At 32.3% G+C, this 20,554-nt stretch overlaps 1 protein-coding gene across 2 annotated transcripts; it reads left to right on the top strand.

Annotated features, from left to right (window-relative positions):
- Positions 1-282: 282 nt before the first annotated feature.
- LOC143085326 (heat shock 70 kDa protein 12A-like) lies at positions 283-20,162 on the top strand. 2 transcript variants are annotated; one of them, XM_076261606.1, is made up of 8 exons: positions 283-403; positions 9,557-9,623; positions 9,903-10,019; positions 10,585-10,653; positions 11,154-11,456; positions 12,133-12,357; positions 15,502-15,658; positions 18,962-20,162. In XM_076261606.1, exons 2-8 carry the CDS (start codon positions 9,564-9,566, stop codon positions 20,026-20,028), a joined length of 1,998 nt encoding a protein of 665 aa, XP_076117721.1. In that variant the 5' UTR covers positions 283-403; positions 9,557-9,563; the 3' UTR covers positions 20,029-20,162. The 2 variants fall into 2 exon arrangements, with proteins under 2 accessions (XP_076117721.1, XP_076117720.1); XM_076261605.1 differs by lacking the exon at positions 283-403 and adding an exon at positions 2,823-2,961.
- The last annotated feature ends 392 nt before the right edge of the window (positions 20,163-20,554 follow it).

Here is a 20,554-nt window from a genome sequence, read left to right on the forward strand (position 1 = left end):
ATTTACACATGATTTCGAATTTGTTGTTCTTTGATAAATTATGGGACAGTAATACACAAACGTGTAATCGTAGTACCAGATAAAGAATTGTATTGACCATTTTCAATGTGAAGTACATTATAAGAACACTGCAACAGTTTACGATTGGTAAGCACCGAATACCCTCAAGATAAAGTTGTTGACTGAAATTATATTCACAACACAATCAAGTCTGTTTTCAATATTGACATTGAAATTATAAAAAAAACTAGACATTCCCAACACTGTATCAAATCGTTATCAACGAGGAACTAGTACAACAAATCAAATCTTGTCGTGAAACGTTATCTAAACTTTATTGGATTTTGTTTTGTCAATATTATCATGCATGAACCGGAAGTTTTTCTCCGTTTAAATATTGAAGGTGAGGACATTTTGTTTTAAATCACAGCATTGTGTTACATTTAATTGATTTAAATATCTTAAATAGTTTATAAATTACTTTATTATTAATTATAAGAAAACAAATAACCTGCAATCAGTCAAATAAGAATACACATTGGTAGTAAACGAACAAGGCAATAGATTCTTTTGCAGATTTTTTTCTCTCTACCTTTTACTACGTAGCAACTTAAAACTAAAACGGACTATACATGTACACATTGTTGTTTTAGATTACTCATATTCATATTGATAATTATTCAATATTCAATAACAGAATAAATTGATGAATTGGAGGTCAAGTACTCTTTGAAGATATATAGTTCTCATATATCATCTCTCATTTAATGGATATCGAAATGTTGGGATGCAAAAGTCATAAGAGGACATACGTATATCCCATTTTAAAAATCAATCCTTTTTACGACCCCCCCCCCTCCCCCAATTCAATTGGGAAACATAGATTCGTCACTGATAAGATCAATACTAAAACGTCTTTGCATCGATAATTAAGATAAAATTTACTTGTTGAATTACACTTATCTTTCCTTTAAGAAAGATTTCTTAACAACCTTGCACCAAATATCCTTGTAAAATCTCTTTAAGGTTTCGTTACTGTTTATATATTGAAACACCAGCCATGTCTGTTTGTTTTACCGTCTTATTTATTTGTTAACTATCTAATAAGATTTATCCCAAAATTTTAGCTCTACTTGTATCACGCTATGTATATGTATTTGTAGTTCCATGTATTTACCATCATGATAGCAAAACAACGATCATTGCGTCATTTAACGATTAGCCAGTATGTTTACAATGATGTAAATGATATTAATGATTTTAAATTGTCATTTATTTTTTGAATATATTTAAATGTTCTCTATCATTATATTAAATGTCTGAAAATGTTTGTGATAATGATTGAAGAAAGTACTCGGATTTTGACCTGTTGTAATGATCATGAATGCTCGTGACTCTCGGAGTTCTATTTAATGGCGCTTTCACTCTGTTTACCTTGTTGCCCTGTCCATTCATGTGATTTTGTAAAGTTGAATATGAGGGTTAACCATCTGATTCATGATAGTGTGGTGTCTTTAGTTTTTACTGAATCATAATCGATATTTACATATTTAAATGATCAAACATTTATACATATGTACCTTTTTTATGTTATACTATACGTGATCATGTCTATGTACAATTTCCTTTTAAACCAAACCTTTATTGTTTTCACTTTTCATTTTTTATCAGAATGATTGGAAGTATGTTCTTATTAAAAGCAAATATATTTAACTGAGGTATATACATAATTTATATGTACACTCGGGTGCATGAATATGTAATACCAATTCATTGTGTATGTCATTTGCTTCTAACTTCACCATCATCAAGAACAATTGGAAACTAAAGTTTGGAACTCAAAAAAAAAAAAAAAAAACAACAACAAAATTCGAATAGGCAAATCAATCTGAAGTTTACACTCCTTTTACTTATCAACATTACTGGCAGCAAGTAAGGTAAGAAAAATATAAGGATTTTTGTAAATTGATGGGTTTACTATTATATATGTATTTTACAACGTCAAAACATATCATATTTTTGTAGGTAAAGTTATCCCCCTGACAAATTAAAAGTTAAAAGGGACGAAAAGAGAGATAATTGTAACTTCTTTACATTTTAACGAGAAGCCTGTCTCTTCAGTACAAAATCAAAACTTTTTGTTTGAACTAAAGTTTTTTTTTTTTTGAAAAGTACGATTGTTCCTTCATAAAAAACATTTGTATCTTTGTTTGTCACTATTTTGTTTTAAGTAATAAATGTTGGGTTTTTTTGGTCGTTTTTCTTTTTTAACATTGTGTTTTCTGTTTTTATTCTACTTGCTTTTCGATCTGTCTCTTTGCATCTCCTCTCTCGTTATGATAAAATTGTTTTCTATCAGTTTACTGTATCTTTTAAATTTACTGTATCTAAGCAAAAGTGAAAAATCTCTCCTAAATAATCATGTATTTACCAATTAAAACTCTTGTAAGGAGTCAATTTATTCTTTCTATCGTATTGTTTTTATATAACATGTATAAATGATAAATCGTTATTCTGATTATAAAATATTGCTCTTAACCCAACACACAAAAAGGCAAAAAAACAGTTAAATGTATTTAGTTGTTGCCGACAATACTTAGAAAATAATTTGATTGGCGAAAGATGCCTTACAACGGCAATAACTATTGAGACACATGGTGCCAATTTATTTATAAAAAAGGGGGAGACAATCTATTAATCAAGTACATGTTAGCCAAGTATGCATTTTAAATATGAAGTCACGAATGCCGATAAAGGTTTTTAGAAAATCTAAATCTTATCGTGACCTGTTTTAAATATTGATAAATGACAATCCCAGGTAAAATGTTGCTATTGAGTTTCTAACTAAAACGTAATAAATGCATCGTGTTGGATATGATAAGTTTGAAGACATGCTAGGTGTTTTTACTGTTTAATATGCTCTTCATTTCAAAACATTAAGGAATAAGCTTTCATACATGAGTAAGTATGAATATCTATTTAGTACCTTATCAGTATATATGTAATATGAGGAAGGCGCTACCTTAAATGCCAGCTTTGTACTAAGACAATGTCCTAAATATAGATTAGGTTGTTGGTTGTTTAACGTCCAGTGGCAAATATTTCATGCATGTTCAGAACGAATGTCCTAGGCTACATTAATATATTGTTTATGTCTAAAATAAAATTATAAGTTCAGATGGAAAATGTGTAGGGAACGAACATTGAACTTGAAAAGGCATGAGGGGTAATGGTATTTTTCCTGAAAAAAATATTCTGATTCCCAAATTGATGAATAAAAAATCTATTCAAGCATACGACAAAAAAAAATATTTTGATATTGACCAAAAATGATTTTATCTTTCAGAAATGCAAAATAAATTGAACTTTTATATATCTAAAAACATAAAACTTCCCAAACCGCACATGTAACTCCGTACACAGTAGTTTTTAAGGTGATAATAAGTCTGTATTTGCCAATTTGTTATGATATACCTTTAAACTAGTGTTAAATTTTGACTAAATAAGTTTAATTGATAGCGCTGAAGGGCTTTCGTAAAAAAAAATCAGACTCTAATAAACAAACATTTGTAATTCTGATCATCGTCAGTTTGTGAGTTCTACATCAATTTTTTGTACTAATTAAGAGTCGGTTTTATGTTATTTTTTGCATATATATTTTTTTTTGTTACATGTACAGGATGTAGCTTACTTTTCAAGTTTTTAAATGGCAGCAGAATAAAATTGAGAATGGAAATGGGAAATACAATTATTTTTGTATGTGCCTGTCCCAAGTCAGGAGCCTGTAATTCAGTGTTTGTCGTTTGTTTATGTGTTACATATTTGTTTTTCTTTCATTTTTTTACATAAATAAGGCCGTTAGTTTTCTTGTTTGAATTGTTTTACATTGTCTTATCGGGACCTTTTATAGCTGACAATGTGGTTTGGGCTTTGCTCATTGTTGAAGGCCGTATGGTTACCTATAGTTGTTAATGTTTGTGTCATTTTTGTCTTTTGTGGATAGTTGTCTCATTGGCAAACATACCACATCTTCTTTTTTTATAATACAAGCATACAAAAGTAATCATGTCATATTTTTGTGTCATAGTTGTTTTCAAGAAGACACATTTGGTTTCTAGACAATAACTTGAGTATAAGTGAATGGATATCTATGAAACTTTAATACACAAAAGGAAGATTAGAATTGATTTTGGTACAACATTATTGGGGAGGGTTCTTTTCCAAATTTTGGGGTTTTCTTCCAAAAATTACCTTATTTACATTGATTATACTCGTCTAGTATTATATATAGATGCAACAAATAGTGATTTGGCAGGAGATGCACTCAAAATAGGGTATTTTTTATTTAATATTTTATCTGTAATTTGTGCACTTTTCCAATGATATGTACTTCTTGATAATGTCTATGTGAGTATCATGATGAAGAAAATATATTTAGTAAGTATATATTCACAATTGACCTGCTCAAGTGCACTGCAAAAGGATCTTCTTTCCCTTCAATTCCAAAAATTACACATGATTGTTTGTTCTCACAGAAACACATGAGTTATTTGGTAAATAAAACACTTGTCATTGTTTGAAACTTTCAGTAATAAAAATTTAGTTTAGCCTGTTTGAAAGTTTCACTGATTATGAACATTTTTAACAGAAAATGTACAAAACACTTGATAAAATTGCATTATCTGCAGAATTATTGATATCTTTCCTCACAATATATTCACAAGTACATTAGAACTAACATATTGTCCATGTTATTCTGATCTGAGTTTTTATTCATACATATACTGGCATGGCTGGTGCTGTTTTAAGTTCTCTTCTTTTTCTGTTTCTTGAGAAGTATTTGTTTAACCTGTTCAGTCACTATAAAGTGTTACAATTCTTATTTAGACGCAACACATAAATAGTGACTAAAAAGGTACTGCTTTCACATGAGAGAAGCTAGAAAAAAAATTAAATGTACACATTTTCAATATTTTTTTAGGACTTACTATCATATGAAATTAAGGAGATATGTAGTTAGAGACTGCTGCTGAATAGAAATATATGGGTTCACCTGATACCTGTTTTTAAATTAGTCCATATTGAAGTTTAAAGGATCCAAAATTAAAACATGTTTGATTCTAACTGACATAAATATATTTTATATGCTAAACATACATCTGAGGTTGTATCAGGCTGTGCATGGCGAAGCATTTTATTGCCTTTAGGTTTGTACTTTTTTTTGTTTTGGTCATGAAAACAAATTTGTAGTTCTGTTGTGAAGTTGCTAACATGAGAATACCCAAATTGCACCTAAATTGTCAGTTTTTTACCAACTTTTTTTATGTACCAGACAAAAGTTTATTCTATGCTAATTTTGTAGACTATCCTTGTTTACAATATAGATACACCATTTTAATTTTGAGTCCATGTAGAGTCATTGAAAAATGGGTTTGAAATTACATCTAAACAATCCATGATACTGTAATGAGGTGAGTACCCAAATTCCATACATCATTACATGTATGGTTACTTTCAAATTCTTAAAACTGGGATATAAACATAAATTTTGTTTTATTTCTTCAAATATTTCAAACAATTTGACATTATTTAATACTTTAAACTATTTTTTTTTAAGAAAAGGATGCTGGTAACAAATTTAATTTGCTCATTTTAAAAAGATGATAATAAGATAACTTCACATGGTGAAAGCAAACTTTGTAAAATTTTTGAAGGGTTTTTTTGCTGAATAGGTGCAATTTGGTTACTGAGTATAATTTTGGTACTGTGAGGTTATATAACCATAAGTGTGTATTGCTAAATAGGTTGAAATGTGAACCTGATAGTGATATAGCGATAAAGTACTTGGTAGAGTGAAAATGTTTTGATCAGGTTTAAACTGATGCATAAAATATGCAGGCCACTGTTGCAGCTTGAATTTTAAAGGATGTAGCCCACATACTTCCAAGTAACATGCCCTGTATATACCTAGTTCTCATTCTCATGGGTTAAAATAAATCCATCTTCCAATAAAATCCAATTTTGGACAATATGGGAGCATACAATATATACAGTAGTCAGTTCTAAATGTACTACTCAGACTCAAGTCTCCTTTTATGAATAAACTAAGAGGGAGAAAACAAAACAGTTTCCATCTCCTGGGACTGTACATGCTGTATAAGGTGTGACATAATCATAGAAAAGATTTGTTGAGATTTTGCCAAAGAAGTACAGAATTAGAAGATTGTGAATTATTTGAATATTTGTTTGTGTTCTAAACTTTTGTTAAGTTTTGAATTAGTCTGTGGGCTACCATAGGATCCAGAGGGGGCGGTCCGTGGGAAAAAAATGTTGATTATATAGGTAATCACTGAAGCCTGAAGCATGACTGGAGCACCCCGTCAGCGCCCCCTTTTATGAAAAATGCTGGATTCGCCATTGACTCCATGAATAACCGTGACAACCAGTCAACAGTATAATTATCACTGTTCCTTAATTTGGGGAATAATGTGGCAGATGAACATAAGTAGTCGTGGTCAACCAGTGCACCGTAGTTTACCCCGCATGCCGCATGGCCATTATAAAAAAAAAAATCCGAAATGTATTGCTTGCGGAGTTCTTTTCTGTGTTCCCATGCCTGGACGGAACTTTTACACTAAATATGTTATCGTTAACTGAGATTGTGTGACTTTTAAATGAAGTACCTGTGATTTTTAGGTAATTTGTTTTGACTTCACTGATAATGGAATGTTGAAGCAGACGAAACATGGCGTCAGATGGTGTTGTCCTCACTTCGGTAATTTCCGTGGTACAATTAAATTTAAATAAGCTTCACAAGTTACAAAAATTTCTGAATTCTTGTTTTTGCAAACAAATAGAAATTCATGTCGTATTAAACATTGAAATTTTTCCGATCTGCCCCGTTTTTACAAGATCGCGTTGAAACGTTAAATTTGGCCGCCATTAAAAAAAAAAATCGTACGAGATTTAACGAGAGTGACGAAACTTTTCAGATGGGTCGTCTAGAAAGAGTTATCGTTCTTTGTCCCAAAACGATGCTTCTACCATAAGTGCCAGCATAGCTGGCATATCATGTCTTAGTCATGTAGTACATAAAGGTTAAATGCTTTTGTGCACTTATAATAACTACTAAACATTTAATTCAGTGTAACATACAGTATGCATATCAATTATTCAATTATTTTTAGTTTAGTTTTAAACATATTTGTGTATAGTGGATTGGGAAACAAGTTATTGTAACTTATTTTATTCCCTTTCACTTTGCGGGTGCGAGTGCTGCCTTGTAGCGGCATAAGCCTGCTCTCTTTTCGAAATCTACAAGGGTTTCTTTTACGTGTAAACTTTCAAAGATATGGCATTCTCTTAATTTGTTATTTTCTTTTTGTTTGATAATGGGCTTGTATTTTCTTCTTCTAAGCGCCATAGTCGATGCCTTCACTTAGCCTAAATTCTTTCGAAAGAAATGTCCTATTTGTTACGTTGTTATGCATGTAGACATGCTGATTGTTTGTTTGTTAATGTTTGCTATCATTCCACAGTACGGCAAATATTTTCGTCTACACCGTGACATCTTGCTAAATTTGTTGTGTTAAATTTTTTGTCGTTATATATGTAGGATAATTTCGTTAAAACCGGATACTTTGCATGATTTTGCACAATTAATGAACAACTTGGCCATCTTTTGCCCATCTTTCAACCATAATTCTAATAGGATTGAGAGGGCGCCATATATGAAATCATGCAAAATTTGCATATTTCTAGAACAATCGAATACAGACTTAAACATTTATAATATATGAAACAGTTATACCGATTTCCCGAAGCAAATATACCAATTTACCGAAGCAGACTTACCAACTGTCTTAAAACACTTTGAAAAAAAAAAATACATTTAGCAATACAAACAAATTAGGTTAACTAAAGAAAAGCAAGTTTACAGATTTAACCTTTACAGTGCCGTTTATTGGGGTTACTACTCCGATTGCTAAATTATGTTTAAGACGAAATATCTTTATGCATTGCAGTAAATCCAAGTAAAATAATTGGTGGGATTTTATTACGTAATGTAATATATTTTGAGTGGTTGATACAGTACATGGTTATTACCACCTTTGTATTCTTAAATTTAAAAGGATTTAATGTATCTGTTGTTCTCGACATAGACATATATACTATGACACAACATATGATAGTCAGCTACTTAATGTAACCTTACTATTTAAAGTCATAGGATCCTTAACAAACCATGGATTCGATATAAAGTGTTATTATAAGATACACGAATATGGACCTTCTTTTGAAAGAAAACCTTTTTAGTTTATAAAAAAAACCTTCTGAAATGTACTGCTTTTGCATTATTGCCCTGTGTCCCTTTTCGCCGTAGCCGTATGCAGTGAACTAACATTAACACTAATACAGCGCAACTGACACGTTTAACTGTGACAAAAAAGGTTAACAAACGTAGAGGGTAGAAAGTACTTCACTTTATATATGTTAGGAGTTATAAAGTTTCAAACCAAAAATCACAGAATGAAATATCTTTGTGGATAAAACGTTATAGATTTGTTATAAACGAAAGAAGAAAAAAATTAGTTTAGTATCGGAATTACTGTAATTACATTCATAAGTTGGATATATTCCTATTCATTAGAATAAAAAAAACTCGTCATTTCAATATGACCAATGAAGATCATATTAATGATATGCACATTTACCAGAATGAAGTAAACAACGAATAACATTTTTTATCATATACTTAGACTAAATAACATATAATTTTTACTGTATGATATTAACATTAAATTAACGTAAACTCCATATTTTTCGAATTGGTGCTTAGCGGGCTGATATGAAAAGTTTATCACATGCTTCGATTGTTATCACATGCCTTTCCGTAACTTTATCACATGGCATTCCGGTGATACTCGGTAAATTCCGGAAATTACACCTCAGTGCTACGTTTTCAGTGAAAAACATTAGAAAAGTAGTGTACAAAACAATTATTTGGATACTGGAAAGTATATTATTGTGTAAAATAATAAAATAAAAAAAAAAAACAAAAAAAAAAAAAACAATTATTATATTAAATAAATGCATTTATTAAAAGTTTCAAACATAATTTAAAAAGTTACCAAACAGTGTTCATTATGTATATTGTTGAATAATTTTTTTTATCCATTCGTCCATATTAAAATATTTTTTTCTCTTTATTGAGACATATGATAGAAAGATTTCATATCGAATGTACTAAATCTAGGGTCCGACTTCCGTGATCTTTTTAATCTTCGAACTTCTATTTTGGAACCACGTAAAAGGATCAATATATGAATCTGTTATTTTTTTGTTGAAGCATATGATAAAAAGATCATAACATGGCATTTTTCATATCCCATGTATTATCAGCCCTCTGTCAATATCAGCCCTCGAGCCATGCGGCTCTTGGGCTGATATTGAACCTAGGGCTGATAATACATGCGATATGAAAAATGCCATGTTATAATCTGATAATATTTTGGATACTATTACACAATGTATAATTATTTTTTTTATACCACAGATTGACAATGGGAAATTGTTTACAGGGAAGTAGACGTACACCTAATTATAACCAAAGTGGACATCCCGTGAGTGTGGTTTTTATTGCTGATAAAACACTATTTAGTCATATTACCTTATTGTTCAGGAAGAGAAAAAGTATTGTTTGAGGATTGGGCTTATCCTCATGACAAGATTTAAATGCTACAGTTTATAAATTATTCATTCTTTCTTCAGTGAAAAGTTGCAATCTCTTTACTTGTAAGTTTAATTTAGTGAGAAAAAAAAATATCATTTAGTGTATTAATTTTATACACAAAATGAAGTGGAAGAATAATAGACATTTTATTTCGTTATATATATTCCAGACAAATCCCCAAGGTATAGAACCAAACCAATTATATCCAGTTCTACAGCAAGATGGGCATTCTATCATGGCGTCAGCTCCACCACCATATTCGGAAAGGGATCCAAATATACCACAGGTATATACGCCTGCTTCACAATTTCAATTTTTATGTGACAAGACCCTTCAGATGTTAAAGAAATGAATACAAAGGAAAATAGCATACTCAACTTTAAGGAATTTTTGGTCCTCAATGCTCTTCAACTTCGTATTTTATTTGGCCTTTTATAACATTTTTGATTCGAGCGTCACTGATGAGTCTTTTGTAGACGAAACGCGCGTCTGGCGTAAATATTAAATTTTAATCCTGGTATCTATGATGAGTTTATTCAAGTTAAATTGGAACAGTAAATATTTTTTCTAACCATTCTGTGATTAAGTTTTGTGTTCACAGTTAAAAGGTTTTGTACCTCTTTGTTTGCTTTATTTTTTATTTATAAAAAATTATTGATATATTGACTTCCCAGACGGCGAACGCATCCGCTGGCAGTTATTCCCTAAACTTGTATCATACGCGCACATTCAATGATAATAACCTTTATATACATGTATATAGTTGGTTAACCGTTATTATTTCCTTAAAAAAATCTTCATTTTTAAGTTTATGTTTAGTGATAACAATTAAACTCTTGTGTGTATTTCAGATATCAAACGGCAGACAATCAGTTCGTCATGTACAGAGGAACAGACCATCGATGTTTGCCCAGGAACAGGTACTTCAGTTATTGATCATCTCAACATCATCATGTGAATTACCAAGTGCACTCGATTATGCTTCCAATCAACCATTACAAGTAATCGTTAAACGAACGGCTGTTATAGTTTTTTTTTTAAATTTAACATATACATTTGTATTTGAAGATGCAATATGCTATATGATTGCCGTATTTGAAGATGCAATATACTGTATGATTGCCAATAAGACAACTTGCCACAAGAGACCAAATAAGTTCACTTGTGTGTTTCGAAGGTAAGTTTGACGTTCATTTTCACTGTTTTCTGAGTTGTGGTCGGGTTGTTGTTTCTTTGACACATTCACCAATTTATTCTGAATTATATTGTATGATAAAAACTTTTGTATGTTTGTCATGTGTCCACTGTATTTTCTGCCTTATTTTGACTTGATTTTTGATAGTCGATTTTGTATCTTTTGTTTTGTAGATATTCATTATGATTAATTTTGTACTAATTACATGAAAACTTTGTTTTCAAGAATCCAACAGAAAACAACAAAATCTTGGTAGCAGCTATTGATTTTGGAACGACATTTAGTGGGTATGCATTTTCCTTCCGACATGACTACGAAGCAGACAAACTGAAAATATCAACCAATCTTTGGCCCCATAACAGTGGATTGTCAACAAAAGCTCCATCGGCCGTTCTGATTGGCCCTGATAGACAAGTTGTTGCATTTGGTTACGATGCCCAAAAGAAGTATGCGGATATATTGGAAACTGACAATGGGGCTGAATACATGTTTTTCCAGAAATTTAAGATGATCCTTTACACAACAGAGGTAGATGACTATCCTTATATAAGTATTTTACTTGCATTTGTTATTGTACGTTTTATTTTCATCCTTCTTATAAACATTTGACCTCGAGCAGCTGGTGCAAACATATTTAAAAAACGATTAATAGAAACAAAAAGGTTAAGGTTTATCTCTTTTTAAAAATAAACTTTATGTTGTTATCAAATATACATATGCATCTATGCAACGTTATCAGGGACGTAAACTTTGTATATCAGTCTGTCAAATATGTTTTTTGTTGGTTAAAAATGATCAAATTCTTATTCATTTTGTCAAGAAACAAAACAAGATAAAAAGTAGAATAACAAAAGTGCTGAATTCCGAGGAAAATTCAAAACGGAAAGTCCCTATTCAAATGGCAAAATTAAAAGGCCAAACACATCAAACGAATGGTTAACAACTGTCATATTCCTGACTTGGTACATGCATTTCTTATATAAAAATACATTTTATAGATAATTGGATAAGTAAATACGAAACAGAAATAAAATCAGTGGAAATATTAAAATGTTTGATTAAGTTAATTTGTGAATCACCAATAGTTATGTTTTAATTGATAGTCTAATGAGTGATTCACCTAAGTTTTTGTTATTTTATATCAAATTAATTAAATTGATGTGTTTTTCATATAACATTTATATATTATAAAATATTTCGATAGAACTTAAACAGTCAAGCTCTGATTTATGACGTCACTGGAAAGGAAATGCTAGCTATTGATGTATTTGGTCTAGTGATAGGATATCTTCGGGACCATTTGCTACAGAGACTGCGAGGCAGAGACAATAAAACTTTCTTTCAAGAGAATATGATACAATGGGTGGTAACTGTTCCGGCCATTTGGAATGACAAAGCAAAGCAGTTTATGCGACGGGCAGCAGATCAGGTGAATGAGGATGATATAAATTTCTTGACTTTTACTTAATGTATTCTAAACACTAGACAATATGGATGTTGGAAGTACCGTTATAATATCCAAATATACCTGCATATGGAATACAATACACATTTTAAGACGTATCTAGTACTTGTAAAATACACACATAGAATACAGATATTTGTTAAAATATCACATTAACGCAAACATTAATGCCCGCGTCACACTGTCCCGATTTTTACGCCGATGGCAACACGATTGTGTAAATTTTCAAAATCGGGACTGATCGTATCCAGATCGGGCTATTCGTAGTGCCATCTTTAACCATCGTAGAACCATCGGCCACTTTTTCTAGCCTTCGGGGACAACTTCGGGAAGGGTTCTAAATTTTTTAACATGTTAAAAAATCCACGAAGGTGAGTCCGATGTTGAGGGTTCGTATTGAGTTCGTATCACCATCCTCACCATCGTAATGTCACCGAGAATGCATCTTTGAACATCGTATTGCATTCGTGTTTCCATCGTTTCCATCGGGCAGTTTTGACATTACGATGTCTACACGAATGAATCACGAAGCTTCCCGAAGGTCTTACGATGGCAACACGACTTCGTGAAGACCTCGTAATCCCGTCGTGTTGCCATCGAATAAAAGTACGAAGGCGACAAGATGGACTACGACGGCAATAAATCCAGCTAAATGTAAGTTAATTTTCGCGTTGAAATAAATTTAAAGTGCCATGCGCGATATGCACTGGTCAGTCTAATACGACAGTTAAGAAAGACGTTCACAAAACATGGAGCTTATATCATATGATTCTATCTGAACAAGAAAGGCGACAGCGTTGTTTCTATTAATTCAAATGGAACAAGAAGAGCAGCTATTACAGGCTCAGGATTTACTTTTACAAGTAAAATTTTAATTTTTGTCAATTTTTCATATCAAGTGACATAATGAAAATTATAAACGCGCCTCTTTCACCAACACTGCAGGTACACGTATATAGGGAAACCAACTTTTTCTTCATTATTCGGATTTTTTATGTATCGTCTGAGTTGTCACACGAATGTTTACTCCATAACCATTTTGTTTTCTATATGTCATATTTTGCCGCATTTGTTGCTTTCCCCCACACCCTTCCTTTTGTCTATATTATTATGATATTCTCCTGGAAAGAGCTCTTTTTGAATAAAAGGGATCAACGAACCCATTACCTTACCTTTAAGATAGATCAGTAAACATGGGCATAATTATGGGTGATTATTCAGACTAGTGCACACATTTTACAGTTCAAACAAGACAATGCCGAGCGTGGCATCCCCTCGTATGTAACATATTGGGGACAAATATGGACACTATATTTGTATATGACACATGCAGAAAATGGTAAATTGAATATGCATATCTGATACATAAACTATTTTTTTAGAAATCAACCAAAACATTCAGTAACTGGAAATACCTTTAATATTGTCTTTAGAACCAGCAGGTAAAAACTGAGCAACCAATTTCCTGTGTATTATGCTATTTCAAGGAGAAAAAACAAGTCCATCTGCATGACCTTGACCTTTGGCCTTGAACGTAAAAAATGTCAGATCATTATAAGGAGGAACAATATACCAAATGTGGTTAAAATCTTTTAGAGCATATTGGTTTTAGAGTGTATACAAGGGTGATATTGCCTTGTATTACAACTGCCACCGTGACCTTGACCTTTGAACTTTAAAGTCAATAGCGCTTAAGATATTCTTAACGAGTAACACCATACCAAGTTTTGAGCATTTTGGTTCTAGAGTGTCCATAACAATTTTATCTACACGCAACTTACATGTAGTAGGCGAGGGAATAATAAACTAAGTTTTATAAGAATTAGACAAAAAGATCGATTTCCCGCCATGCATGGCAGACTTGTACAGAAACGATATGTTGTCGAGATTCTGTTCGTATCATAAAAAAGTTCAAAACAGGTAGAACACATTTAATTTAAATGCATCGTAAGCTGTACACGACGTCTTTTAGACATCGTATGGCCATCGCGCCATCATCGTAATCCATCATGTAGCCTTCGTAATCCATCGTGTAGCCTTCGTGATCCATCGTGTAGGCTTCGGCGGAGATATGTAGCTTAAATACCCGTCTTCGGTTAACCTTCGTATGTCCATCTTTTGCTATCGTATATAATTTCCGCACCATCGTATAGACTTCGTTATTCATCGTACTTGTTTCGGTCACTTTTTGGTATTTTAACGAGATCGGGACCAACTTCGTACGAACTTACAATTTTCGCATTCGGGTGTCCATCGTATATAAAAATCGGGACAGTGTGACGCGGGCATTAAGGAAACTGCACGAAATCAAATTCAAGAAAAAAAAAAAAAACAAAAAACAAAAAAAAACAAGAAAACGAGATTATAATGAACATCGTGTATCTATGCCAATTGAAATTTCTTGTGTGTGCAGAAACAGAGACGGTGGTATGGAAAAACAATTCAGGATATCGATCGTTTACCTTATGAAAGTATCATTTCGACTCTTTTACTCGTAATCTTACTAGATTCACATTTTAGTAGCGAGGATACCTCTTCTTAATTCTTTGGCATACTGTGTCAATTGTTTTATGTAAAGGCATGAGCAAACAACAAAATTAAACACTCAAACAAATGGAAAACATCTGTTCTATCCTTTTATAAAAACTTATTGAAACCCTACAAAATGTTTCTTATAAACATTTTTGTATTTAAACTTTTTCAAACAATTAATCAATTCAAACCATACTAAAACTTATAACAGTCATATATCTTGCCTTACAAGTTCTATTTATAGCGTTCCTAGTTTTTCTCGTTTATATCAATACTCATGAAGCCATATCTCATCATAATTTGGATAGGTGTTTAAAGATCTATTCTATATAAATCGGTGTAAATTACACAAAGCAGTTTACCCATGTTTAATTCCGATTAATTGATAAAGAAGATACAAAACAAGGTACTGAGGAAATTACATAAACTATTTATAAAAGGAGTGAGACAGGTTGTCTTCTGCTTTTCATGAATAACCCACCTATTGAACTCCCTTAGTAATAAACATTCGCGACTCAGACAAAGTCCTGACAAGACGGTGATAATTGTTTATAAGACGTAATTTATATATTATAGGGAGGTATCAAGAATGAAAACTTGACGTTAGCATTGGAACCCGAGGCAGCAGCTTTATACTGCAGATATATCCCACAGTGCATTAGCGCATCCGGAAGTACCATGTCTACAACTGCATTAGAAAAAGGAACAAAATATCTTATCTTAGATTTGGGAGGTATGTAATTATACTGTGTGACATTTACATAACTTAAAATATATATAAATACATTGATGTTATAAGAAATAAGTCTGAGTTTTATTAACTTCGCTGAATTGATCGACGACATGTACATGCAGCCAAGGCTCCGCGTGTTGAAGGCCGTACATTGACCTATAATGGTTTAACTTTTTTTTTATTTAAATTGTTATTTGGATGGAGAGTTGTCTCATTGGCACTCACACCACATCTTCCTATATCTATGATGACTTCACCACTTATGAATTTTGCCGTGTGAAGCATGCTATTCAGGTTAACACTTCTGCAAAGGATAATCGGCTCATATATACATGTAGGACTCTAAAGTGCGATGGGGACGTTAAAGTACGATGGTCGCGCTAAAGTGCGATGGTGTACGCTAAAGTACGATGCTTTCATACGCTAAAGTGCGATGGTCCGCGAAAGTATAGACGTACTAAACGTACTTGGATACTGACGTTAACAGTCGTTTATACAAACCAAGAAGAACATTCTGGGAGATGAAATAAAAATATGGAAGCGAAAAGATGCATATTAATGTTAAATTAAGAAGGTTAAATTAAGTTTACGTTTAAACATTGTCAATTTTATTGAAAAGTATAAACGTCCGTAAAATTAAGGTCCATGTCTTCTAGCGTAAATCCTAAATTGTCCATTAAAATATCAGTGGGTACATTGTAGTAAAATACATGTTTAAATACTCGCTACGAAAAAGAGGAAAGCTGGCTGTGTAAACGGCAAGCTACATCAATTATCCAATACGCCCCTCATCCTGAACATGCATGAAATATTTGTCACAGGACGTTAATCAACCAACAATCAATCCAAAAGACCGAATTGTTCCAAATTCATTTAAAAGAAATATAGTATTTTGTGACACCTTAATTACCTTTTAAGCAATTATTACTAGGTCATCTTCTAAATTTAGAAACAGTCACATAAGACTACCGGTAAAGTAAAAGCCTATCGCATTATATGTTAAAGGATAGCAAACTAGATTTTGCACAAAAGAATTGTTTTTGGGATACGATTGCTTTCAAGCAATCTGTAGACTTATACCAGTGGCTCAGGACAATGCCCTCACGTCAATCGTTTTATTCTAAACATTGAGGACCATCTCAGATTGTTATGATTGTCTTGGTTTAAAAGGTAAAAACAAACAAAGGTATTGAACTCAAACAACTTTCCTATACTGTTCTTTTCATAACCTTCATGTTTAATATTTCCCTTGACTTATATGCGTGTTTTTAACAACACGGAAAATCAGAAGTAAGCAGTATTTATATTTAGTGTTTTTATAAATTTAGAAACACGTCAGAGGGAATTCCCCAGTTGTGATAAAAATGCGAGAGTTCTCTGAATTCCGATAAATCTATTTCTGCCATATAAGAACTGAAGTGGGGTTTTACTTATATGTCACCGTTATTAAACTGATATTTGATATTGTACTTCCATAAAAAAAATAGAGAACCATTTAGGTTTAATATTATACGGTCTTACTACAGGGTTTGTTTAGGTAATTATGCGCATGCGTATAGTTTTCTTAACTTCAAGGGGTACTAGGTTAAATGGTTGCTCTGGATTCCCCACTAAATTGATTAATTTATAACTCATGGGATCCTTTCTATGTATGTCTGCTATTGAGGATTATTGTTGTTGCATAATTTTAAATCATATGCATCATTTAAATTAAAATAAATTTAGTCCACATCGTAAAGATTTACTTTAACACCCCTTTAGGCGAAATGGAGTCTTCCATATTACGTTTCGAGTTGTCTCCCTTCCGGGAGTCACTTCCGTGAATTCTGAATCAACAACATGTTCAGAAAAATTAACTCGTTCTGTCGATAAACGTCGTATTATATTAAAAAACGATCGCAATTTAAACCGAGGAATGTGTACGGAAAGAAGTCATGATCACTGACCCAAAGGAAATTAAATATTTTAAAGAGTTAGGAATGGGGTTCCTCCTAGAATTAACGGAGGAAAATAGGTGATAAGATACGAAGTAAAAAAATATACTTCTCTCACTCTGAGTCTCAGTGACTGCTGTGGAAAGAAAACTTGGAATTGATAGTACAAAAATAAAACACAATAGGCCTGAGTACATTGTTCATACACTTTTAACCGGGATTGGCTATTTTGTAACTATTCAGATTACGTAAATTACATTTTACATTTGCAGTTGAATTAGTTTTGAAAATAATATTATCCAGCTACATGTATAAATGGGTCAATGAAAACAATGGCAATCGTATCCCTCAGAGCAATCGGCTCTTTGATTAAAATTAGTGCCCTTGATCCTTTCTCTTTTGTTCCATCGCACTTTAGTGAGCTATACCATCGCACTTTAGCAAACAAACAACCATCGTACTTTAGCGTGATACACCATCGTACTTTAGTGTACACCATCGCACTTTAGCGTGACCATCGCACTTTAGCGTGACCATCGCACTTTAGAGTCCTACATACATAACGACGAACGCTCAATAAAAGAAAATGTAAATTTTCTTTATTGAATTCTATCATAATGTTTCGTTTTAATCATTGTTTAGTTGGGTGTACTTAATTTGGAAAACGGATTGTTGTTTAATCAACAGGTAACATCTATTTATTTTATAAATGTAAACTTCGAATATCCTCTATAAAATGCGTGGTGTCGACATTACGGATAACTAACTTAATGATATTTGTTTGCATTCATGTAGTTTAATGTAATTTATTAATTACAATACAAGAAGACAGTCTAGGCATTCAACGTTTATTTGAGAGAAATAAACAGAACAAAAACATGTAAAAGTGATACGAATATAAACTCAAAAGGGATTCATAATACTTTAGTTTTTTCCGAGCTAGTATTTTACAAAATGTTACAATTTCCCGCTATAATAAGACAGTAAGTGGCATGCAGTACCTCGAGAAAGCTTCAATCTTTCCGAACTGAACAAAGAAACAACACGACGGGTGCCGTATACGGTGCAGGAAATGCTTACCCTTCCAGTGCACCTGATTTCACTCCCGGGATTTAGTGGAGTTCGTGTTGTGTCATATTTATTATTTATAACTATTGATGTAAATGTCTTTTGGTTTTGTGAGTCTTTGTTTACTCCTTGGTTTTGATTGTTATTGTCGTTCAGTAATGTTTAAATAATAATAAATACCTCAATTTCGTTTAAATTTAAATTTCTTATTAATTGTATTGTCTATAAAAAATAAAATTGTGACATCTGGCTATTTCTTCATTTAATGTGATCCTTGAATTCATTTTGTATTATATTGCAGGAGGGACCGTTGATGTAACTGTACATGAAATACAAGAGGATGGCGCTTTACAGGAAGTTCATTACGCTTCCGGAGGTTGTTGGGGTGGTTCCACAGTTGATATGGAATTTAGAAATCTATTGATTAACATTTTCGGATCTGATGTAATAGAAGAAGCCAACTCAAAATATCCACACGAAATTCTAGATCTGTTCTTAGACTTTGAAATGAAAAAGAGAACTTTTGAACCCGGACAAACGACCAGCGTTGCGTTAAAATGTCCGGCATGCTTATACGATATCTTCAAAGACAAAAATAATATAACAGTACAAGAACACAGTACACAAAGCGAGATGAAAGATGCAGTGGAATTTAAAAGAGATAAAATTTTCGTATTTGCTTCTACCTTTAAATCGTTGTTTGACAATTCAGTGGCTGCCATTGTTCACCACTTAAACGAATTACTTCACACATCGCCTGTTACAGGTGTTACTACGATCCTTCTGGTGGGTGGGTATTCTGATTCATATGTGATCAAGGACGCTATAGTTTCAAACTTTCCACACATGCGCATAATAAATCCTGACGATTGCTCGTTAGCTGTTCTGAAGGGTGCAGTTCTTTTTGGGCACGAACCAAACGCGATTACATCAAGAATATGTAAATATACATACGGGATTGTAATGAACAAAGTGTTTGTTGATGGTGTTCATCCTGAGAGTAAACGACGTAGGTACAACGAAATGGACATTTGCGATGACATATTTGATATTCATCTGCAAAAAGGAGAAAAAATCGAAATAGGGAAACCGAGACCAGAGAAAGCTTATTACGCACCATATATTGGCGCAGACAGTGCACTATTGGAAGTGTATGCTTCAACATGCGAATCACCAGCATTTGTGACAGAAGATTCGTGTACTTATCTCGGAAGTCTCGTTATACAGCTATCACCAGATGCCAATGACAAAATGAAAGAACAACTCATAAATGTTAGTTTTCACTATTGTGGCACAGAATTAGAGGTTGCTGCAAGGGAAGAAAAAACAAGAAACGTTATGAAGGCAAAGTTTGATTTTATAGGTTAGCATATATTGCAGATCGATATAAGATGATGTTTTTGTGAATATTATGATAAGTGATTACATTGTAATTTATACAACTAGAAACTAAACTGAAAAAAATAAGATGTTGATTCTAGTCAATTAAATTAAAATTTGAACTTGTTTCTTATTCATAGGAGAATATTGTTGAGCTTATTCGTCAAATATCCAAACAAATGCACGTTTGGGTTGCAGTTCTTTGGATCATTTGTTTTGAAAACAACAGAATCCGGCCACCTTTATATTGCTAACAGTGTGGAAATTTACGTTTTGAAAATACAAATAATTAACAGATCAATTAATTTGAAAAAAGTATTTATCCGTTAGAAATTATTTCAAAATCGTTTTACTTTTTAAATGCTTCATTCAAATACATATCACAATTAGTTTGCGAAGGGGACATACATAATGTAACAATTCAATTTTGAATACAAATAATGGAAATACATTTTAAAAAAATGTTTCATAAACATTACTTTGAATATATCTCTCAACTGAAATGATGTTCCAT

This window comes from Mytilus galloprovincialis, chromosome 8 (assembly GCF_965363235.1).
Source record: "Mytilus galloprovincialis chromosome 8, xbMytGall1.hap1.1, whole genome shotgun sequence".
Taxonomy (NCBI): domain Eukaryota; kingdom Metazoa; phylum Mollusca; class Bivalvia; order Mytilida; family Mytilidae; genus Mytilus; species Mytilus galloprovincialis.